General features: G+C 37.7%; 1 protein-coding gene across 3 annotated transcripts in view; it reads right to left on the minus strand.

Moving 5' to 3' along the window:
• Positions 1-25,848, minus strand: part of CHN1 (chimerin 1) — a 200,456-nt gene that overhangs the window by 14,992 nt on the left and 159,616 nt on the right. For all 3 annotated transcript variants that reach the window (XM_061185121.1, XM_061185112.1, XM_061185131.1), the window contains one exon: positions 7,843-7,927. In XM_061185121.1, coding sequence (XP_061041104.1) covers positions 7,843-7,927 — 85 coding nt within the window. The remainder of the gene's footprint in view (positions 1-7,842; positions 7,928-25,848) is intronic.

Consider the following 25,848-nt stretch of genomic DNA (forward strand, 5'->3'; position numbering starts at 1 on the left):
TTGAATACGTAAAGGTTGCCAGGGCAATGAGCTCGATCTGTACCATCTGAAGAAATGACCCAACACTGTTCTGTGTAGTTAAATAATGTCCAAATGAATGCATAACCCAAACCCCAAATTCCTCTTTATTCTATATTAGATATAAATAAGATTTCTGATTCAATCATAAGGCAACTCAATGGCAATGGCCACTTAAAGGACCTCATTCCCCCTGAAATTTTAATGTTTTGTATAACTTCCATAATTTAGAGTTAGATCTAGAATCTATTAGTTGTGTGATTTTGAGGGGGTTACTTAAACTTTCTGTGCCTCAGTTATATAAAATGGGAATAATAATAGTATTTATCCATTAATCTTAGATCTATTATTAGGTTCTATTATTATGTTAATGTGAGGCTTTAATGTTAATACACATAAAATGCTTACACATAGTAAATTATAATTGTTTACCATGACTCTGTTATTATTTAGAAGAATGAAACATTTTGAGAGGCCTTTCCTAGGTAGTGCCCCAGGGTTCATTGTAAGGCATTGTCATAATCAGCTTAAGGTCAGGAGCTAAGCTGACTTCTAGGCCAATTCTGTGTTCGTCAGATGTGAATGCCAGGTCCTGAAAAGGACTTGGATGCTGGGGTTATAGCTGCTTCCTCATCTACACTGTTCTTTATACATTTCATTTACATAAACGCACCTCCAAATAGGTACATCATTTTTCTCTGACTGCTTTCACCAAATTTGGGGAGTTTTCAGCCACGAGTTTTTCAAATATTTTTCACCCTCTCACTCTTTATCCTCTCCCGGGACTCCAACAACATAAATGCTAAATCTTCTATTACTGTTCTACAGGTCTCTGAAGCTCAGTTCACTTTTAAAAATCTATTTTTGCTCTCATTTGAATTGGATAGTATCTACTGATCTATCTTCAGCTTCACAGATTCCTTCCTCTGACATATCGTATCTACCATTGAGCCCATCCCGTGGGTTTATTTGTTAATAAAATTTTCAGTTCTAAAATTTACATTTAGTTCTTTCTTATATCTTTATTTCTTTTCTGATATTTCCTATTTTTTTCATTTGTTTCAAGAGTGTTTCTAATTGCTTCTTGGAACGTTTTTATGATAGCTGCTTTCCTTGTCTGATAATTCCAACATCTCTGTCATCTCAATATTGGCGGCTGTTGATTGTCTTTTTTCATCTGAGTTGAGATTTTCCTGGTACTTGGTATGAAATGTAATTTTGAACTGCATCCTGGATATTTTGAGTGTTATAAGACTCTGGTTCCTACTGAAATTTTCAATTTTAGCAGGTAGTTAACCTGTTTAGATTTAGAATGCACATCCTGGCACACTTTCATAGGCTGTGTTTCAAACGTCAAACTAGTTTACAAAGCCTTTGTAATGCTATTGCAGTGCTATTTTGCCTACCAAACTTGTATGTTACTCAAATGGCAGGACTCTACCCCACATTCTGGGGAGGGAAGAGGGCCATATCCTAGTTATTATTGCAGGGTAGGGATGGAAGTCAGGGTTTGCCCACAAACCTGGTCGGGGAGGAGTGCTGTGCTGCATGGAACTGCAGGGTGGGCACGGAATAGAGTTCCGATCATGGTCTCAGCTGCCTCATTACTGAAGGTCAGGGATGAAGACAGGGCTCTGCCCGTAGACTTGGGCTGAGTGGGTGCTGCTTCTACTGTAGGCGGGGGGGTGAAAGTCAGGGTTCCACCCACAGTCTCAGCCAAGGAGGGGTACCACTTTCTTCCTGCAAGATGATGATGGAAGACAGGGCTCTACTCACAGACTCACAGGAGAGAAGTGCAACCTTGTTACTGCAGAGTGGGATGGAAAACAGGGTTCTACCCACAGACTTCTCCTGCAGCGTCCAGCAGAAGTCCGTGGGTAGGGGTAGCAATGTGGCTTTATCATGGTGTTCACCTGGAGAATGGTAGATATGGCTAAAAGACTTCTGTCCGGCTTGGGTGCCCTTTTCCCAGGGCTTTGGCTAGGAAGGGCCAGCTTTTCTCAGGATTTGTCTGTGCCTATTGGCATTTATGGGTTGTGGGTATCTTTAATGCTCAGGCTGGGATACACAGGAGTTTCAAAAAACCCCCAAATCCAAAATACCACCAGGCAACTCGCTTCTGGGTTCCTTGAGTCCTGAGGTCCCTAATCAGCCTTCCTTCTTTTACCCAACTTTCACAGTCTTTTGATAGTTGATGTATATATTCTGTCCAGGGTCTTTTGTTATCATTATTGTGAGGAATAAAACATATTTATTCAACTCGTCTAGAACTGGAAGAACCCTTACATAATATTTTAAAAGTATAAAAGTCAGCAGGGCTTCATTATCTAAAAATAATGTTGATGTGCCTCATACTTTGTGTACACAGAAGTCACAGATCCAGCTGGAAATGGCTGTTAGTAACAACTTACCCCAGTGTCTTCTTTTCACAAAGACAATGAAGCTCAGAGAGGCTAAATGACTTGTTCAAGTTGCTCAGCCAGAAACTGGTAGAACTGAGATGTAAACCTTGGCTTCCTAATTCCCAGCCTGTGCTCTTCCCACTGAGTGATATATATACCACTTTTCACCAGCAGTACACCATGTACGCTGAATTATTGTTTTCAGGGTTGAAGATGAATTTGCTATTTTCAACCTCTTATTCAATAATGTATGTTGTACCTATTATTTGTTGTATATACTTGAGTTTAAAAGGCTCTGCTATATTTTACTGTTACAGAAATCTATATGTGATTTGGCAAGGACTTTTAAAAAGCAGTGATAAAACGTACCCATTATATTCTTGTTTTGTCACATTCTTTCCTAAGTAAGTAGAAATCCAGTAGAAGGCAAAACAGTAAAATTTGGATGCATCCACAGAATATCAAAACATCTGAATGGCACTAATGGTCTGATATTAACATTAACGTTTTTCCTTTGAATGTGTGCAGTTATCTCCCATTTTACACATCAGCAAATGCCTTATTTATTTGCGACTCAGTGAAAACTGGACAAAGAGATGACTGAGCTCATATTTAGGTATTTAACGAGAAGGGAAATGTTTCCTAAACTGATATTCTTTCTTACACTTGGATAAGATTAAACTATGGGACAATATATTATGCTCAATTTTAGAAATAAATTTCAAAGGCCAAATTTTTTGGCAGGATTGGATATGAAGTCCTTCAAAAGACCAAAGGATGGGGTGAAGTCATTAAAATGAAGTATCGTTATACGCTTAAGTTCACAGTGCAATATACCAGCTTTGCGCTGGCTCTGAAAATTGCTGCTTCAGGGACTAGCAATATATCAATATTTCAGGTTGCCATTAAGACTTTATTTGGTTTTCATACTTATTTATTAAAGTCATATAACTCCTATATAGTTTGATTTCTCCCAGGGAAGCTCTACAGTATAAATGAAAAAAAAAGTCCATAAAAGATTATTTCATTTGTTGCATCTCTTGGTTTGGTAGGTTATTTTTATGTTACAATTAAATCATATTGCCCCCTCCCAATTCTTCAAGTTAATAAGCACAGAATAAACACATGAAAGGAGGAATGAGAAATTCAAATCATATTTCATTCTGTCCTTATTAATCAGGTATTTCTATTAGAATACTAATTTGAGGTTACTTTCAGATTTTCTGGGCTTGATTTCTCTAAAAAACATGCGTGCTTTATATCTAAAAAGCACAGAAACCTATTTTTTGAAATAAATAGCTGATATTATTTATATTCTATTGATAGGATTAAGGGGTAATGTTAATGTGTGTTTTGAAAGGAAAGGTAATCATTCATTCTTTCCTATGAGTGTTCCTATTTTAAATTAATTGCAAATAGAAGTTTTATTTTAAAACATGTCTCTTAGCTGTCCCTACCTCCACCTCCATGCCCACCCAGGAAAAGTGGGACTAGCCCATTTCTAACATGCATCAGAAGTCATTATTTTCACAAGCAAAATTAAGAAGAATACTTTGTTCTTTGGGATATTTATGAAAACATTGCTTTCAATTAAAAGGAGCTACATGAAAGTCGTAAGCAAGTCTAACCAATTTCTCATTAGGTTACAAGGACAAACATAACTTTTTAGGTACAATCAAAGCAGTAATTAAAATAGAAGGCATTACTTCCCCTTCTCCAACCTAAAAGTTAAGTGTTTGTATATGCAAAGCAATAAATACATTTTATTATTAGGAAAAAACCTGCTGCAATTTCCTTTTGGGGGCCGGCAGCAATGATAATGATACACTAGAAAAATGAAGTTACTTTCATAAACAACCAACACTAAGTTGATGTGTCTGATTTACAATTATTATCCGGCTTAACTTCTTAGAATATTTTGGGAAGGCTAAAATGAAAACAATTCAGGAATGCTGGTGGAATAATGGTCTTTTTCATGAGAGAGATGTTTGGTGATCTTATAATAGATTACTTTAACCTATAAGCTTACATTTCACAAAGAAAGGAAAAATGGTCTGGGAAAATTATTCCATCTGAACAACAATGATCCTTTGCACTTAACTTTTGAAGGCCACTTACTTTGCTCGTAAATATTTTAGTAGGAGGAGCACCACTCCCAAGCTGCAGTTAGATGGTCTCTTGCAACGTCATTTTACTCACTTTAAAGAAGCCTAAAGTAAGGGAGACTGTGGTAGGTGAGACGTTTAACGCCGACTGTGGAACCTCATGTTGTGGAGTTCTGGAAAGATCATGTCTGCAATGACTGCATCCCCATGACTGTCCCTGCTGCTCCCTCAGTTGTCCTCGTCAGCTGTGGGTGCTGAGCAAGCCTAGAGCTTTCAGTACGGAAGGGACAGCTTGCTTGCTATTAGCTGGATTCAGTCTGATTCCTTCAGCTACTCTGCCACCAGCCTGGTGACTGGAACACCACCCAACACTTTGCATAATGTTAAAAAAAAAGAGGTGGGGGGGGGTGGTGGGATACAAAAGTGCTGCTTTTGGCAAACATTCCTTTAAAAGTTCCTGACAACCTCTCTTCTGCCTTGGTGGATTTTGAAAAAAGAAACCAGAACAAAGCAAGCTGTCTTAGGGATCAAAAGCAGATAAATACATCTCTTTTCTGACAGGCAGTATTACTTCCATTTTTCTTTGGAAGTAAAAGCTTTAATGCTTAGTGGCTAATGTATTAGTCTCCTGTTGCTGCTGTAACAAATAACCATAAACTCAGTGGTTTAAAACAACATGAGTGTATCATCTAACAGTTCTGGAGGTCAGAAGCCCAAAATCAGTTTCACTGATTTTGGACTGAAATCAAGGCCTTAGCAAGCCTAAGACCTCCTTCTGGAGGTTCCAGGGGAGAATCTGTTTCTTGCCTTGCCTTTTCCAGCTTCCAGAGGCTGCCTGCATTCATTGGCTCATGGCCCCCTTCCCCCATCTTCAAAGCTAGCAGCATAGCATCTTTGCTCTTTTCTGACCTCTGCTTCTGTTCTTATACCTTTTATCTGACTCAGCCTCTTTTGCCTTCCTCTTACAGGGACGCTTTGATTGTGATTACACTGGGTCACTCTGACAGTCCACAGTAATCTCCCCGTCTCAACTTCATTAACTTAATCACGGAGTCTCCTTTGCCATGAGAGGAAACAGTCACAGGTTCTGGGCATTAGGAAGTAGACATCTTTGGGGAGCCAATGTTCACCCTACCACAGTTAGTTCTCTCTCTCTTGAAGTTCTTAATTCTTTGCATTCTGTTTTATATAAAGCAGATGGCTCAAAGGTCAGGATGAGCCACTTCAGATGAAAGAATCCCACCGTCAATCTAAATGTAATTGGTTGTCATAGAAAACAGAAGTAATTCAAATCCCAACCTTCCACATTTAAAAAAAATGGGTTGACTTGTTCTTATATTGCTCAGTAATAGGGTTCCAATCACATAGAATATGATGCTTTTGAAGAGAAGATATAACATAAAATGAAAAGGCTTTTCTTTACATTGTTGACCTTTACTCACAATAAAAAGTGGAGGCTATTCAAGTGGGTGGCTATGGGATGGGGTGAATCATTTTCTTTCTTCTTTTCCTTCACATTATTACTATCATAAACATTCCAAAACATTTCTTCTAAACATGATTTGGGGTTGTAGCATATGGCCAAAGATTATTCACATGTGCTGTGCTGGTTCTCTGCTAATAGCTGACTCAAAATTTCCATGTAGATGGCCTTCACTCTTTCAAAATGTAAACAATAAACATCATCACTCTAGTAAAAGAAAAGCTTTTGAATTAGTGACAGTCTTAAAGTGTGTAAGAAACCGTTGCAGTCTCAGCTGGTCAAGGCTATGTCATAAAGGCAAACCAGGCTTATTAAGACGACCATTCTTCGAGCAGGTGATTTGTGCTTTGGAAAGGGTACTCCATTTGCCTTTGAAACACCACAACGACGTGGATGTTCTTAACTACACGACTATGTTCCATTCAAAGGCTCAACCACAACCTTCCTAGTGACGGGTCCTCATCCTGACTCTGGGTAACCACTAGCCAGAAAGATAATGTCCTCATTTATTCTCTGGGCAGAGACCTGCAAATGGGGCTGTCAGCCCTCTAGGATGTTGGAGGAATTAGACTGGCTCTGAGCTGAGGCTCTCCTTGACGGACACCTCTGCACAGTTCAAAGTCAAGACGTGAGGAATTCTTCCCCCTCCTCATGGCAGCGAGGTCCCTGAATGGATCTGGCTAGTGATACATGCCTGGAACCTTATCATGCCTTAGTGGTGCTAAGGGAGTTATAACTGAAGGAAGGGCGACTTGGAACGTTCACATGCAATGCATACCACACCTTGCTACTCAAAGAAAAGGCAATTTAGAAATAAGAAAAATCAAACCCCAGAAGTTTCTGCACGTAATGGACAACAAAAATATTCCATTAGGTATCATGCCACAAAAGAAATGTGGATTTTTACAGTGCTAAATTTGACAGAATTACTTCAGTTACCATTTTGAAATACTTTACTCTTCACATACATTTTTAGAGTTAAGCTTCGGGCAAAAGACATGTAAGAAGGTATTTTTTAGTTTTACAACTTAAATAGCAGAAAGAAACTTCTATGACCTAACATTACACATCCGAAATTTAAATAATTATTTTTAAGCCTATGCCAGAATTTAGAGCAGTTTGAATAAATGGCCAGTACAGTTGTTCTATACAAATGAATTTCACATGATGTGAATAACTACTTATTTCATAGAGCATTTCAATAAATCCCTGAGTTGGTTATTTCTTTATGTGGAAACCTTCAAGTTTCTAAATTTAAATCTAAAATACTATGGTCATATTTTATAAAGAGGCTATGGCATATTCAAGATTTCAAAATGTCACAAACAAAATATTAGTGACTAAGTGGTTTTTCAGAATTTGGTAATCATCTTTTAAGATAAAATTCACAGATTTTTAAAGCTTCAATTTGATTTCACAAAATTTAGTAAGGACAATTCAGCTTAACAAGTTATCTTTAAAATTCAGTTTCTAAGGCAACAATCATAGGTCCCTGTACACTGCTTTAAAAAAATCATTCTTATAAATTTAGTCGCTGCAACATCAAAGGCAAGGCAAATATAACTGCCTTACTTTTATCTCCTTTTATCAGACTTTCTGAACAAGACAACTTCTCTCTTTTTAATGGACCAGACTGCTGCCCATTAAGTACAAGAAGGTGAAGGGCAGATAAAATATCAATAGTCAAATTGGCTGCCTGAGAATCCAGCCTGTTGCATGTTAAGAGCAAACGGGGGTCCAGCCCATTATATGTGCAGAATAGCAAAGCGCCTCATGAGTTACTCCTTATAGCTTCATAACTTACGCAATCAGGCGAAAAGGGAAGAGCTCTTACCTGCACATCTCACTCCCTGAGCAATGAGTCCCCACATGAAGTTGGCACAGTATTCACACCAGTGCGGCCCCCTGAATGTGTGGACCTGAAAAAGAGTAGTGACAAAGTGGCCCGAGGGGAGATTACAGATGAGGAGATTATTTCCCTTCCAAGCAGTCATACACAAGCCATAGTCAGTATCAAGAGGCACAGTATGGTTACAGCTAGAAAAACCTTGGTTGCGTGGAACTGCCAAGCAGTTACAATTTCCTTCAGAGCTTGATTTCCTCTTTGTTTTAGAAATGGTGATAAATCAAACCAATATTCTGCTATTTACTTTTGAAAACAATTTCTACAGTGGAATTTTCCAACTGGTCCCCTCCAGCTGGAAGCAGTCTCATCTATGCGCTATACAAGTACGGGCATATTCTGAGCGCTACGGCATGAAGGAGGATGAGGAGTAATGTAGAATCTGTCTGTAAGGATTTTGTCAGATGATCCATCTCCTGTCCTCTGTGACCACAGTTAGGGCCACGGGTGGTGAAGGTGATATTTAGTGGCTGGTTACAACAGAATCATCAAAAAGTGCTAATATCTGTTCAGAACCATTTGATACTGACTACGTTAGCAAAAGAAAATGAATATATTTTAGAAACTGCAGAAGCTACAGTTGATCAGAAACCCTGTTTGAATATAGTAATTATTCACTCATCTTTCCAGCTCATAAAGGTTTTACTGCATTTGATTCTTTTATCCCTAAGAAAGGAACCTCCAAAGAAGAAGGATTCAAATGCCAAGATACCCATAGACTTTATGGATAGGAAAGAGAAGCCATTCTAGCTTAACCTAAATGAAAAAAATATTGGTAGAATAGAGAAGCAATAAATCCAAACCCCAAACATTAAAGAATAAAAGAAAAAATATCTTGAATATTATCAGTAACACTTTAAGACTTCTGAGCAAATATTGGCTGAAAATGTACTCAAGAAATAAGTTAAAAGAAAAGGGACAGGGAACAAGGAAGTTACTGATCTGTATCAAATTATTTACTTGAGATAATTTCTTACATATATATGATTTCCTCCAGCAGAGAACAGTAATACAAGAGAGTGAAAATCAAAGTGTGATGATTTGATTTCAACATATCTGCCAAAACAGCTATGGCAAATAATGAAATTCACAGCTAAGACTGTCATTTTTACTACTGTTCTATTTATATAAGTGATTTTTTTGTTTGTTGGTTATCTATTTTATACACAGTAGTGTGTATATGTTAATCCCAGCCTCCTAATTTATCCCTCCCCCTTTCCCCTTTCCCTTTTCCCCTTTCCCCTTTGGTAAACATTCTGTTTTGGAAATAAGTTCATCTGTGTCTTTTCCTTCCTTTTAGATTCCACATATAAATGATATCATATGGTATTTGTGTTTCTCTGTCTGGCTTACTTCACTCAGTATGATAATCTCTAGGTTCATCCATGTTACTGCAAGTGGCATTATTTCATTCTTCTTTATGGCTTAGTAGTATTCCATTGTGTGTGTGTGTGTGTGTGTGTGTGTGTGTGTGTGTGTGTGTGTGTATGTGTATGTCTTCTTTATCCATTCATCTGCCGATGGACATTTAGGTTGCTTCCATATTTTGGCTATTGTAAATACTGCTGCAATGAACTTTGGGGTTCTTGTATCTTTCCGAATTATGGTTTTCTTCAGATATATGCCAAGGAGTGGGATTGCTGGATCATATGGTAGCTCTATTTTTAGATTTTTAGGGAACCACCATACTGTTCTCTATAGTGGCTGCACCAATTTACATTTCCACCAACAGTACAGGAGGGTTCCCTTTTCTCCACACCCTCTCCAGCATTTATTGTTTGTGGACTTTTTAAAGATGGCCATTCTGACCAGTGTGAGGTGATACCTCACTGTAGTTTTGATTTGCATTTCTCTAATAATTAGCAATGCTGAGCATCTTTTCATATGCCTTTTGGCTATCTGTATGTCTTCTTTGGAGAAATGTCTATTTAGGTCTTCTGCCCATTTTCTGATTGGATAGTTTGTTTGATATTGAGCTATACGAGCTGTTTGTATATTTTGTCGGTCACATAGTTGGCAAATATTTTCTCCCATTCTGTAGGTTTTTTCATTTTGTTTATGGTTTCCTTTGCTGTGCAAAAGCTTTTAAGTTTAATTAGGTCTTATTTGTATATTAGTAAGTGATTTTTAATATATATATATAAATAAATAAACTTACTTCAAACTTAAGAGGCTACTGAACATAAGACCTACCCTGAATGTAAGATACATATATTCCATTTAGAAAAACCATGCCAATTAATTTATGACATGCCACTGATTATAAACTTAATCCCAATTTCAGAGATGTTAAAATGAAAAAAAAAAGCATATAGTAGAATCAATGAAATATGGTATATCAGAATTCGAAATACTACTACTGGCCAAAATATCCATATAAGGTAGCAGTGGATAACCCAGGGTTCATTCCAAGCAGGTATGTGCTTGTGACTCTGATCACTGCCAAGTAAGCTCAAGTACAAAATGTTGTGTTGATTTTGAAAAGGCGGCCATAATCCCTTCTATGTCTTTTATGGAAAAGGGTCAGGAATGCAGATACAGTTGCTTCTGGATTGTTAATGACGTTCAGAGCCTGTAAACTGAAAGCATTTCCTGGAGTTCCTGAAGCCGAGCTCAAGATCAACTTTCAGATAGTCTGTGATGTCTTTATTTTCTTCTGTGTTCCTCTGAGTGAATAAAACTGGATAAAGTATGTAATCTTGCTTTTAATCTGAGGCGAATGAGTGAAATAGATAGCACTGACTCATATTTTAAAAGTTATATAATCATGAAATAGCTAGAGAATTGTGAAGTTATTTTTAGGGGAAGTCTCAGGATAATCCAGTTTTACTTAACTTGGTAAGGTTAATAAATTGGATTAGAAGTGTGGAGGAAGTCCCGGTTTTGTACCTGCCAGTTACTCATGATAAAGGGTGTTAAAGTTCTACTGGTATGTAAACCACTGAAACAGAGAAGGGCTCTTGGCAAACACAACTGGGTACTGAGATATTGTGATAGAACCAATTCCCTTTCTCACCTTCACAAAGCAGTAATGAATGTGGCCTTTTGAAAACCTTGGGGCATTTCTTCATATTACATATGCTGAAGGAAGGGTTTCACTGTCCAAGCGGCCCAATGTTCTCTAATCAGAGAATCACACGTATATCTCAGAAAGTAATCTTCAGGAAATTGTTCTTTATACATTTCCTTCTTGGACAGGTTTTTATAAAGGCATCTTGCCACTTGGGGCTGGTTTTAGTGGTGGTGGTGTTTTTACTTTTGTTTTTTTAAACTGTTAGTAAGGCAGGTTATGTAGCTCTCCAGGAAATGGTTCTAGAAGTAGGCCTTGAAGCACTGGAAGCTTACTAAACTTGTATTTGTATAACAGGATTTAACTGGATTCCCTTTTGAATTTTTGTATCTAAAATTCGTTATTTCTTAAATTTTGTTTGTTTTGTGACTTTCATGACGCTGGACTGTATTTGTAAAAACGGAGTATTGTAGTCTTTTTGTCTTTTTTATTCCCCTAGAGGTCATCAAAACAAATAGATGTCACTCATTAATTATTTTTATTCATTCGTAAACATTTATTAGGTGATGACATATACAAAGATTAAACCAAATATTGGCTCAAGGAATTCACCATAGGTTTCTCCTGTTAAATATAATGTGAAAAGCCTCTTCTGAAAGTGTCTGCAAAGTGTGAGGGTAGCTGGGGTGGGCACTGCTCGGGTATTATGTGTGAGCTGCGGCTTCCGGGATGAGCAGGGTCAGCCAGGTGAGCAGATCAGGCCTGAATGGGGCGGGGTGCATTAGGTGACCCTAATGACTGGCGTGGCAAGAGCTGAGAGGCAGACAGGGCCTCTTCCACGCCTACAAATGTATACTTTGTTCAGTCAGCAATGTAGGGCCACTGAAGATTTTTAAGGAAAGTGACACAGTCGAGGGGACAAGGCTGGAGGAAGACAGACTAGGTAGGGTGCTACAGCAGTAGTCCAGGTAACAGATGACACGGATCTGAACTCAGGCAGTGCTGATGGAGAACATGGGGCAGAATCAACAGCGCTTGGTGACTAACTGAATCGGAGGCAAAGGAGAGAGGAAGAACGAGGGCTAACTCTTAGGGGGAAGATGGCATTAAGGGGGGAAGAGAAGTAGAACAGGTTTGGAAGTGAGGTGGGAGGGAAACAGTGGAAGAGATGGAAATGGCTGATTGAAGATTCCTGAGAAACAGGAGGTAACCCATGGAGTAAGGTTCCTGAGGGCATCCAATGGCGACGGGAGCCAGGGCAGAGGGATTAGTTTTGAATAAGAGAAAACTCAACTCTTCCCTTCCCTGTGTTGGCAGGGCCAAGGGTAAGGGGGAGAGGATGGCTGTGCAGTGCAGGAGTGGTGGGGGCCTGGAGGCAGAAGGCTAAGGGAGTTCATACCCGATGGTCTAGTTTCTGTGTGTTAGGAAGTAAGTTCAGTCATGGAACCAATGAAGAGTTTAGAAAAAGTGGGGAATAGGAACTGGAACTGGCCAGAAATTCAGAGAAGGGCTGTTGGACTTGAAAGCAAGCTTCTTTCCTGGATGTCATTACAATCATACTATACCGGTGTCAAGTGCATTAAAGAAAAAGTGACAGATACTTTCGTTTAAAAAGGGTGATTGTGTTATATTTGAGCTTTATCTAAATGTTTTCTTTTATATGCAGTTTTACGTTATCAGTGATGTTTATCTCACATATTTTACCAATTCAGAAAAAGATATCTTTAACAAGTCAGTTGCACAAATTGTACAACTTAGAATAGCTCTGCAGTTGTTCTCCTCTACCTAGCACGACGGAAACAGGGCGCTGTTCCTGCAGATGAGGCTCTAGGGCACTGACACCTGCAGATAATTCTGCTTCCTAGATATGGTTGTATTTTGATTACCCGTCTCAGAATGATCAAATCAGAATGTAACAGGCATTCAAAACGCAATAATTAAAAGGTCAAAAGTTGCATCTTGGGGGTTCTTTCTGCTTAGAATGCTAAGAAAGAGCTAGGGTGGGATCTGGTAGAAAGGAGGCCTGAGTGGTTCACAAGGAGTGCAGGAGCTCGGGCCAAGCCCTGGTTTATAAGACAGAGTGACTTGTGCCTGTGATTCCCTGTAGTGTAGCAGACGCTCTTAGACATCTGCACAGGTCAACACTCAGGGAATCAAGATTACTGACGTCTTCATAACAGAATACAACGAACACTCATTAGCTGACATTTTCCATTTTTAGGGGATTTCAATTCTAAATTGCCCCAGATTCTTACGTTTTCATAAGTTTGTGTTTTAGTTTTCCTGTCTCTTCTTATTCTCCAAAGTTGTTGGCTCTTTTTCTTTCCTCCTAACCATTCTCCCTTTTCCATCCATCAGTTCTCAGTTATGGACCAGGAAATCTGACAACTTTGCTAGCACTGGATATAAATCAAGAAAATGTGTCATCTATCTTCCTCTTGAAGGTGTTAAGAAACCAAACCAAATGAAACCCACCAGATTTCCGGTTTCTTGTAGCTGAGGCTGAGGGACAGTGGTCTTGTGAGAAAGGAGGTGTTAGCATCTTGTTTTTTATTCTGTGACATTCTTTAGTCTCTAGTTATTGTTTCTTATAAGCAGAAGCCACCTGTTTCTGCTGTTTACTGTATGACCATAATGACATACACTGGCTTTATAAGGTGGGAAAATAACCAATTCCTTTATAAACAGGACTGTTTCTTCCTTAGAGTTATTTAAACAAATCACTTGATCATTTTATAAAAAAGGGATTCCTTTGGGGGATGTTTTGGTAACAATCAGCATCATCATATAACAGTATTAGTGAGGTCAGAGATGGTCCTGAGAAAAGTAACCTCGTAAGTTGGCCACAAGTATTTTTTTTCTAGGCCACCTCCAAAGCTTTTGGTACATCTTGACAAATGAAAGTGAAAGAGTACACGGCTTGAATTATACCTTCATGAACAAAGGGCATAGCAACTTGTTTTAAAGACCTCTTCTCTTTTGCAACTGGAAAAAGGACAACTTTATTACCATGGCATCTGAGATTGCTCTCACCTGTGAATACCTCCTGTCACATCAATCACCTTAAAACTGTAGATGAAAGACTGGATTAACTAATGGACCCAAAAGAGTCTGTCACAGGGAGGGCACTGGTCAGAAGCAGGCTGAAAAGGACAGACAGCGAGGGAGATGGGTGGGCTACTGAGAGGCCCACGTGGCACAGGCCAAGGGTCCTGCGTCTCCTGTGTACTGGTCTAGGTAAAAACTGAAGCCATTCTCACTGGGCCTACTGTTATACTGACCCAAACCCTGGCTTCTATAAGAAAACCAGCACGTCTGCTTCTCATGTTTCTGACGTTCACATCTCCAGTTTGAATGTCAGTAACAGAAACAACGGAAAAGAATTCCATGCTATTAGAAGAGAAAGAAAAATTCAGCACATATTCATTATCCCTTCCAAGCCATAACACTACTTCTAGAAATAAGCATGAACGCAAACAGCCAAGGAGCATGCCTGCAAAGCCTGCTGCAAATGTAAACTATGTTGGAGGCAATAAGAACGTTGCGGGAAATGAAATTGTGCTTGAGAAGGTGGGAATGACATTTCAGCTGCCGCTCTTCATTTGGGAGGCCCTGATGAGTCAGTTTCTCCAGCGCGGTACTGGGCAATGAAGGGAGAGAACAGATGATCAAAATCGAAACGAAAGGAACATAGGTAGGCAGGCAGCTGGGCAGGAAAGGCTTTCTCTCTCTTTTTTTTTTCTTTTCCATTTTTATCTTTAGGGCAACCAGAATGTACTCTTTTAAGTAACCGATTTTAGTCTCACCAAGATGGCTTGATTTTGATCCAAAAGATTTGGAATTTAGAATTTGGGTCCTAATTTGACCTCTTCAGTTAAAGTATATGTTGATTTATACTAAGTAATGAGAAGAGAATGTAGAACATTGGCTATGATCATTAACAACAAATACATAAAATTGTATAGAGGTTCCCTATAGGAAAAATAGGTAGGGAGGGGGAACTTAAAAATAGGAGTATCTTTAGTATCAAAGCAATACCTTCTTGCCTTGTTATTTAAACTATTAGTGGTCTTAACATTCTTCAGGAAAAATCTATAACAAACAGTAAGGTTTGGGTACGGTTAAGCCAGCAGCACTGATAATCACGCTGACTATGCCTCCTCCCCCTCTTGTCCTGATGGAATGGACATGAAAGGTGGTGCCCACACCAGGAAAGGCAGAAGGAATGCCCGGAGCACTTGCTGAAACATGGCTTCGAGCAGTTCTTGGGGCTGGTGAGTGCCTGGTATAGGAGGAGGGGCACACCCTCTGGCCAGCGGCAGACAGGATCTCGGAGGTTCTGTGTGCATGGGGGCACTGGACAGCTGGCGAAAGGGCGCAGGTGCTAATAATGGCTTCTACAACTGGCTGCTACACATGATTGTGCAGGGACTCTGTGAGGCACACACTTCACCTCACAAGTAGTTAACACTGTCAGAAGTATTACTGTGAAAAGCATGACAAATGACAGAAAACTCAGTGACCTAATGTTTCAAGAGTGAGAAAACTGTTCAAAATTGAGGGAGATAACTATAAAAGCCTGCTGGACATAAGATGGTCATACCGCAAATAAGTGGCATCCCCTTAAATATGAGAAATAACTACAGGAAAAAGCTGATATAACATGGTTAGGCTATGACAACACTAGTTGTACTTTACTAGTAGGGCAATTACTAGGACAATATTAATAATTTAGCTCTGCTTCCACATGAAAAACATAAAAATGGTTTTTATTAATCGGTATATAAAACAATACTTTAAACATGCACAGAAAAAATAATGAATTATTATCAATTCTACTCACACAGTCCATTCACCATAATCCTATACAGGGCCTTACTAACAAAGTTTAAATTTCTTTATGGTTTCCTTCATGATCTACATTTCCCTATCAACACTAGCCCAATGAAGGAGAAATATCTAAAAATTACAGCTGAGGGACTTCCCCTGGAGGTCCAGTGGTTAAGACTCTGTGCTTCCACTGCAGGGGGCACAGGTTCGATCCCTGGTTGGGATCCCGTGCTGCGTGGTGTGGCCAAAAGTAAATAAATAAATAAAGTTACAGCTGAGCTGATGTGGTGCAAATGAACTTGCTGAGAATCATACACAACCACATTAACGCTGGAACACGAACGCAGTTTCTGGTGTCAAGGTTCTGTTCTAAGCTGCAAGAGTGGCCCCTTGCACAAAGCCATCGACTTGAAATCCTGGAATCAGGCAGTGGAAACACCAAAGTAATCAAGGCATTTATTTTATTTATTTATCACATTACAAGGTACAGTTTGTATAATAAATAACAATAAATATCACCCAGTAATTAAAAAACACTTTCCATTTCAAAATATGGGTGTTTAAAGTATTAAAAAACCTATAATTTAATGTTTAGCCATTTTCCAGGTTTCAGAAGCAAATTTCTTTTTAATTTCTTTTCATAGGAGCTCTAATGAGAGCTTTACCTCTAAACTGAATAACGGTTAAAGTTTAAACATGTCACATGCCATACCTAAAACACTTCTACTTTGACAGTTTAGTTTCATTACTTGGAATAATGTTTGCATTCAAATACCAGTAATAAAAAATATCGACACAGTGAATCAATTCTTCAAAATACCGATCTCCTAAAGTTGTATTATGACGGTATTGATATAACAGGAAAATAAAATCAATGAATCAACTTGGTTGTGCAATAGAATCCACTGTATAATACACAGCTGAGTGACAGATAATCTCTATACCACATTGCAGTATGTAAACTGAACACTGAGAGACAAAAAAAGCCTCAGACTAATCCACGTTATCTTATGATCCATAATTCCACAAAGCCTCAAAGTCTGTACTAATATTAACATTTCCACAAAACCAGATTTCAATTTCTCTTTGGTTTGGTTGTAAATATGTCATCTAAAGAAGTTTGCTGTTAAAACATATTATATTATGAATAAAGTATTCCTCTAATACACCTGGAAAAAGGTTTGACTAAAATGTGCAAAAAAATTATTAAACTATGTAGTTCAAACCCTTTTTAAAGCTCTAGTAAAAGAGATCCAGATTTTCTCTATTGTTTTTCTATTGGTTTAATTGGGTCTTTCTCTAGTTTCCTAAGGTGGAAGCTAATTGATTTGACCTTTTTTTTCTTTCCCCAAATAAGCACTTAATGGTACAAATTTCACTTTAAGCACTACTTCAGCCACATTCCACAAATTTTGATGTGTTGTATTTTTCTTTTTATTCAGTTCAAAATATTTTCCAATGTCCCTGTGATTACTTCTTTAATTCATGAGTTATTTAACAGTAAGTTGTTTAATTTCCAAATATGTGGGAACATTTTCAGATATCTGTTATTGATTTTGAATTTAATTCTGTCGTGGTAAGAGGATATACTTTGTATGATTTCAGTCCTTTTACATTTATTGACACTTGTTTTATGGCCCAGAATATTGTCTATCTTGGTGAATCTTTCATGTTCACTTGAATAGTATGTGTATTCTGCTGTTGCCAAGTAGAATACAAATATCAGCTAGGTCAAATTGGTTGATACTGTTGTTCAAGTCTTCTCTAAGTCCTTACTAATTTTCCATTTGTTCTATTTGTCTGTCTATTTGTCCTATCTCTGAGAGAGAAGTGTAGAGATCTCCATCTATAATTGTGGATTTGTCCATTTCACTTTTCAATTCAGTTGTTGCTTTACATATTTTGAATCTCTGTTTTTAGGTGCCTATAAAATTTAAATTATGTCCTCTGAATGAATTTTATTTTTTTATTAATTAATTATTTATTTTTGGCTGTGTTGGGTCTTCGTTGCTGCATGCGGGCTTTCTCTAGCTGCAGCAAGCGGGGGCTACTCTTCGTTGCAGCGTGAGGGCGTCTCGTTGTGGTGGCTTCTCTTGTTGAGGAGCACGGGTTATAGGTGCACGGGCTTCAGTAGTTGTGGCACACGGGCTTAGTTGCTCTGCGGCATGTGGGATCTTCCCAGACCAGGTATTGAACCCATGTCCCTTGCATTGGCAGGCGGATTCTTAACCACTGTGCCACCAGGGAAGTCCCCTCTTAATGAATTTTAATGTTTTTACTGCCAATAATATTTATTCTGAAAACTATTATGTTTAGTATAAATATAGCTATTCTAATTTTCTTCGAATTATTGTCTATATGGTATATCTTTTTCTTTTTACCTCTCTGTGTCTTTAAAATGGATTTCTTGTGGATAGAATATAGTTGGGTCTCGGTTTTTAAATCCAATCTGACAACAACCTCTATCTTTTAATGGAGTGTTTAGTCTAGTTCCATTTAATGTAACTATCAGTATAACTGGGTTTAAATCTGTTATTTTGCTTTTTCTTTCTATATATTCCGTTTGTTCTTTTTTCTCTTTTCTTGCCTAATTTTGGATAAATTACATACTTTTTATGAATCCATTTTGCCTCCTCTATTAGCTTATAACTATTTTATTCTTTAGAGTTCTAAGGTTTACAGTACACATCTTTAACAGTATTATACTCTACCCTCAATATTATACCACTTCATGTATACTGTATCTTACAACAGTACATTTCCACTCCTCCCACCCTGTACTTTATGATATTGTTGTTTTACTTGTACAAACTACATATTACTATTTTTGCTTTAAACAGTAAATTTATATTTTAAAAAACACTAAAATGAAGGAAAAGAAACATATTTTACACTTACCTATATGTTTACCATTTCTGGCATTCTTTATTGTTTTGTACAGATCTAAATTTCCATCTGGTATTATTTTCCTTCTGTCTGAAGAACTTCCTTTAATATTCTTATAGCATAGGTCTCTTGGTGATGGATTCACTCAGTTTTTCTTTGTTTAAAAAACAAATATTTTATTTTGTCTTCATTTTTGAAAGATAGTTTTGCTGGATATAGAATTCTAGGTTATAGTTTTTGTTGTTGTTGCGTACTTTGAAAATGTTATTCCATTGTCTTGCATAGTTGCTGATGAGAATTTTGCGTCATTCTTTATTCATCTGTATGTAACAAGTATTCCTCCCACTTCCCCTGCTGCTTTTTAAAGAACTTTGTAAAATATGTAAGAGTACCAGTGACAAAGGAAAATATTCCATGTTTCTTCTGCTGACATATTTTTCCTACATTGAAATAATCTTAAAGATGCTAATAAAAAAAACAGTAGTGTAATTTTCTTCTTTTAAAAAAATGTACTTCTAACTCCAAGTACACTGAAGTTAGATTGATTGGCATTGTCCCACTGGTCACTGATGCTGTGCCCCCCACCCCCCACCAAACTTTTGATTCTTTCTGTCTTCCATTTTGGTTATTTTTTATTGCTATGTCTTTTGGTTCACTAATCTTGTCTTCTGTGGTACCTAATATGCCATTAATACCATCCAAGGTATTTTAAATTTCAGGTATATTTTTCATCTCTAGAGATTCCATTTGGATTGTTTTAAATAGTTTCCATTTCTTTCCTCACTGCAGCCTTTAGTCTACTGCTAATTCAGTCATGTTACTAAGATGATACCATTTTGAGGACTTTTGAACAATGCCTTATGTTTTATGATGTCTTTCTGTTCCGACTGGTGGGCAAAACTATATGCAGCCCAGGGACAATTTCAGTAATTATTCAGCCTATTGCTTTCTGGTGGTTTTCTGATAGTTTTTTCTCATGCAGGTGTAGATAAGTACCAAAGACTCATGAAGACTCCTATGCAGATCTCCAGAGGTCTTTCTGTGTACAGCTCTGTCCCCCAGGTACCCTGCCCCAGAAATTTTAGCTGCTTTGTCTTGCCAAACTCCAGTCTCTGTGTCCTCAACTTGGTTAGACCAGCAGGTCCTCTTTGGATTCCCGCTCCAGGTGCTGTGGCCTAGAAACTGCCTCCAGGCAGTGAGAGCAATCTTAAGACTCATCTTGTTTGTGTTCCTTCTTTAGGTATCACAGAACTGTAACACCTGTTGTTCAATGTCTGACTGTTGTTTTATATACTTTTTATGGTTTGCTAGTTGTGTAAGATGGGAAGGTATATCTATTTCTCCCATGGCTTCCATGGCTGAAAGTGGGAGTTTAGATTATATTCTTGTTTCTAAAACTGATCTTTCATGTGAGCTTGAACTTGACGTTAACCTAATCAGCAATTCTCAATGCCCTTTATATAGGCTGAACTGCTTCAGGATTCTTTTACCCTCATGCTCTATAAGCATGCTTCTCTCAGCAAAGTGTTACATTAACATTGTTGTATTCAGTAGGCTGTATAGTAGGGTCTTGTAACTGGTGATTTCATTTGTCGTTTAATGTTGTAGTGGGCATTTCTTATTTTTTAGCCATGAAGAATAGATGTCTTGTCTTTGTATAATGGTCCTCAATCCATGTGAACTGTATGGAGCTGATCCTATTCCAAGCTCCAGGGGAGGGTATGTGACCTAGATCTAAGCCAATAAGCACATTCCATTCTCCTAAACCAGAGCTAATGGTTCACAGATGGGCATACAAGATAACTGTGTGAATGCCTACCAGGCCTAGACCTTTTGCTCAAATAGTCTCTTTTTTGGAGCTGACTAGAATCTGAGAATATACACAGCTGGAGCCTTTGCCAGCCATCTTGTCACCAGAGGGAGCCTAAAAAATGAAGACAGAGCTGGAAGACAGGATTCTGGTAGCATTTTAAGCCCCTGGGCTAAGGGATACCTTCAACTAACACTGAACTTTTCCTACTATGTGAGTTAATAATTTCCCATTTTGCCTCCATGAGCATGGGTTGGGCTTTCTGACACTTGCAATGGAAAGTCTCCTATCTGTTCCATCAAATGGTAAATATCAGTCATGGGTTCCAAGTGGATTTTTTAAAAAGACACACTGAAGCAATGTCATACAATCGTGGATTAATGAGCTGTAATAGCAAACCATCAAAGCAAAATCACATACCTCCAAGAGATGGACCTTCTCTTTATGAATGCACTGTGCAAGCTTGTAAGGCAGAGCCACAAGCAGCCATCAGGGTGTGGGACATGTAAGGGCTAGAACTCCAAGAAAAGGGAGTTCTACAAAAGAGAAAGAACGAGCCTGACATTTTAGGCCTGATCTGGGCAAATCCATTCACATAGCCAAAAACGTCATCTCTACTACAACAGTCTGGAGGATATCATCTACCACGTCAAGAAGCCTCTGGCCACCATGACCTAAAAATGAATATATTCTTTTCTTTTTAATTTTTGTCTGGATAATGCTTTAAAAAACACACCCAGTTCTACTTTTGCTCCCCCCAAAATATAAACATGTAAAAAATAAGCAGTTGACAATGTTCTTCAGAAGTGTAACACCACTGGGCTATTTCCCCTTTTCTTTTTAGCTTTCCTATTTTGCAGCCAGAAGAATAGTAAGATAATTTAATATGAGAAGTTAGTAAACCTGAAAAAAAGCTATTGGTATGGTATTTATCAGGAAAATAATCTGTAGTGGTTTTCAGATACCAGCAGTGCTGTGGTAAAATATCTAAGAAAGAAAAATCAATATCTGCATGTGTTCTCTTCACTTAAAAAATTCTTTCCTAGATTTATATTCCACTTCCTTTGGTGTTTATGCATGTCTCTCTTTTTTTCTCTGCCCTTTGGGCAATGATATTTTTGTGTCAGATACTATTACATACGAATAATGAATGCTGACTAATAATGATAATAATTGTACTGAGATATAGGGAAGTAAGATGTTATGACATGTACATAGTCAAAGCATGTGCTTGAGGAATATTTTATTAAAGCCACAACAGGCTTCACTATTAAGTAAGACTCTTTGTCCTCCGAGGAACGTTGATATAGTGTGTCACAAAGAAGATGAAGTATAAAAGTATAATTTGTTGAACAAGGTTTTGGAAAACAAATGAAATATTATACATGTATCTCTCCTATTAACTTACAAAATAAGCGGAATAGAATTAAGACTTAATCCTCAGTTAAATCTGGGGGGGGGTGGGATGGATATATGATACAAATGACTATAAAAAGTTGTCTTTAAAGTACTAACATGGCCCAAATCCTTGAAGGTTAGATTACTGTGTTGACAAAAACTAAAATATTAAGAGAACAGAATTCTGGAGGAGGTGACTTTTTAAAATTGTGTGTTCTTCCTAAGGACATATTTACATCCTAAGCTTGTTATTGTGTCAGGAGTCACATGCCAGGCCGATTCTCTACTTTGGGATAAATTTTGGAGAAACCAAATTTTCTAAAACATTAAATCAGCAGGATATACATACATGATGGAAATCATCAATACCATATTAGATGCAGTTGTCTACCAGAGGGTCTCAAATTAGGATACTGGTTGAAAATAAGAACTAGGATAGGTGCTGGTGAGAGAGAGTGCCAGGCTCCTCCTTAAGGCGTTTAAAAGTGGCAACGCTAACATCTTAAAGGCTGGCCTCAGGTTTTGTTTTATTTTTAAATTGTTTGGTTTTTAATTTCATAAAAGACATGGTACACCTAGTATGTTCCACTAACAGTCTCCTAGTGAAAACAAACTTGCAAATCTCTCCCCAAATGTTAAATTACTCTCTAATATTTTTTGTTTCTTAATTCCATAAAAGAAATAGGACACCTAATAAGTTCCACTAACAGTCTCCAAGTAAGAAAAACTTCCAAATCTCTCTCCAAATTTGAAAGCAACAAAAGCAAAAATAGGCAAGTGAGACTACATCTAATGATAAATCTTCTGCACAGCAAAGGAAATAATCAACAGAGTGAAAAGGCAACCCATTGCTGGATCATAATAAAGTTTTAATTTTTTGAGGAACCTCCATAATGTTTTCCATAATGGCAGTACCAATTTACATTCCCATCAACAGTGTACAAGAGTTCCCTTTTCTCCACATCCTCGCCTACACCAGTTATCTTTTGTCTTTTTGACAACAGCCATTCTAACAGGTGTGAGATGATATCTCACTGTGGTTTGATTTGCATTCCCCTGATGATCAGTGATGCTGAACACCTCTTCATACAGCTGTTGGCCATTTGTATATCTTCTTTTGAGAAAGGTCTATTCAGGTCCTTTGCTCATTTTTAAATCGAGTTTTTTGTTTTTTTTGGTTTTTTTGCTATTCAGTTGTATGACTTCCCTATATATTTTGGATATTAACCCCTTATCAGATATATGATTTGCAAATATTTTCTCTTATTCCATAGGTTGCCTTTTCACTCTGCTGTTTCCTTTACTGTGCAGAAGTTTTTAGCTTGATGTAATCTCACTTGTCTATTTTTCTTTTGCTGCCTATGCTTTGGTGCCATATCTAAATAATCATTGCCCAGACCACAGTCAAGAACGTTTTCTTCCCCTATACTTTCATCTACTAGTTTTTTGGTTTCAGGGCTTATATTTAAGTCTATAATCTGTTTTGAGTTGGTTTTTATAATGCTGTGAGATAGGGCCAATTTCATTCTTTTGCATGTGGATATTCAGTTTTCCTAACATCATTTATTGAACAGACTATTCTTTCCCCATTTAGTGTTCTTGGAACCCTTGTTGAAGTTCAGTTGACCGCAGATGTATGGATTTATTTCTGGGGTTTCTAGTTCATTCCATTGGTCTACAGGTCTGTTTTTATGCCAGTACCATACTGTTTTGATTATTGGAGCTTTGTAATATATTTTGAAATCATTAAGTGTGGTGCCTTCAGTTTTGTTGTTCTTGCTCAAGATTGCTTTGGTTATTTAGGATATTTTGTGGTTCCACATGAATTTTAGGATGTCTTTTTCTATTTCTGTAAAGAATGTCATTGGGATTTTGATAGGCATTGCATTGAATATGTAGATCACTTTGGATAGTATGGACATTTTAGCAATATTAATTCTTCTAATCCATGAAATGATGAGTTTCTCTTGAGTTAAGTACAATATTTAAAGTTCTCTAGCTCCATAAAGTGGCTATGAAGAAGTATAAGTAACTATGTGCAAACCAACAAAAACCTTGTGAAATGTTTCCTTTTGGAGTATTAATGTTAGGCAGTAACCCTTCCAATGACCTTAATGATCTAGATCTACACTCAAGGCGTCATAACCAGTTCCCCAGCCAGCATTACAAAACATAAGAAGGATAGACAGGACTGAGGTCGAGAGGGCCACAGTGCTGGGGTGCAGTGTACAGGCCTGGATGGAAGTGCATGATGAGTCGCTGTGGTCCTACTCACCAACAGCAGCGGCAGAAGTAAAAAGTGGAGCAGTGTGTGTTCATTTTTGTTTTTTTTTTTGGCTTCCATATCATCTGGTAAGTACTATACTGGATAGCAACAGAAACACAGTGCCTACAGGGACTTTACAGATGATCTTGTCTAATCTCTTAGTTTCTCTCCATCACCCTCTACAAGTTTGACTGCCCTAGACAGAGAGAACCCCCCACTATGCTCTGATCTTTATTTATTTTTTTTAAAATGGAATTCTTGCAGTCTGTTTTTTTTAAAATTTTTATTTATTTATTTATTTATTTATGGCTGTGTTGGGTCTTTGTTTCTGTGCGAGGGCTTTTTCTAGTTGCGGCAAGTGGGGGCCACTCTTCATCGCGGTGCATGGGCCTCTTATTATTGCGGCCTCTCTTGTTGCGGAGCACAGGCTCCAGACGCGCAGGCTCAGTTATTGTGGCTCACGGGCCTAGTTGCTCCACGGCATGTGGGATCTTCCCAGACCAGGGCTTGAACCCGTGTCCCCTGCATTGGCAGGCAGATTCTCAACCACTGCGCCACCAGGGAAGCCCTGATCTTTATTTTTATCTTCCCTTGCAATGGACCCACATTAAGAATCAGGAACTTTGTGTGTGTATACATATCCATATCCATGTATAATACAGAAATTTATAATATAATTCAGTTTAATCTCCTACTTGGAAAAAAACATTATGTATTCTTTTAAAATGTTTGTTGGACACTCCATGTTCACATCCACGGGAGAAGCAATGGTGAGTGACATTATTGCTGAAGGTTAATTATGAGACATTCCAGGTTTACCATTTCCATTTTGTCATGTTGCATTTAACTTCTTTTAAATTACTATTAATTCAAAACAATATTCAAATTTCTGAGAACTTAAAATGTGAACACAGATTCTCCAGTCAAATATAACATGATATTTTGGGTTTTATTTCATTTTAAAAACTCACGTGAATTTGATTTAAAAAATTTTGTAACAATATAGGTTTTAAGGTCATTAGAAAAATCTATTTTTGTGTCAAAATTTCCTGCTGCATGAAAGTAGTTTCAAAATAACAACTACTTCCACCACCACAACAAAGGTCCCCCATCTCACACCGTGTGCTCATTTATTTAGTGATTCAATGGATGCTTCTTGAGCATCTACAAGTCATTTTACTAGATATGGGGACAAGGGAAGGAAGAACAAAGGGAGAAAAGATGGTGGGAGGTGGTGTTATGATGGTTGGTGGAAATAATACAAAGGATGTGGTAGATAACGGTCCTGGAATATGACATTTCACTGACTGTTAATATAACTAGTTAAACTATATATGAAAGAATATTTTTTTAACAATGGAAAAGAGAATAATTACATTAACAAATCTAATACTTCTCAATATAATTTAATCAGAGAATTTAAGAGCTGTTGGAGAACTTATAGATCATGTAGTTTAACTCCACATTTTATACTAAATCTATTTTTGTTGTTTCATCTTGTATTTTTTTCTCAAATGTGAATCAAATGAAGACCATAGGGCTCAGATTTGTCTGTGTCCTTCGAAGGAAAGGAAGGACCACTTTCCACAGGAGTGCTTGCCATTTCTAACCTTCAGTTTATCAAACAGCAGGACATCTGGTCTGGTGGCCAGGATTGACAGGTTAACTATTATCACTATATCCCAAGTCCTGAATCAGTAATTTTTAAAATATTATAAGGTTCATGTTATAGAGTTA

This window comes from Eubalaena glacialis, chromosome 1 (assembly GCF_028564815.1).
Source record: "Eubalaena glacialis isolate mEubGla1 chromosome 1, mEubGla1.1.hap2.+ XY, whole genome shotgun sequence".
In the NCBI taxonomy this organism is placed as follows: Eukaryota; Metazoa; Chordata; class Mammalia; order Artiodactyla; family Balaenidae; genus Eubalaena; species Eubalaena glacialis.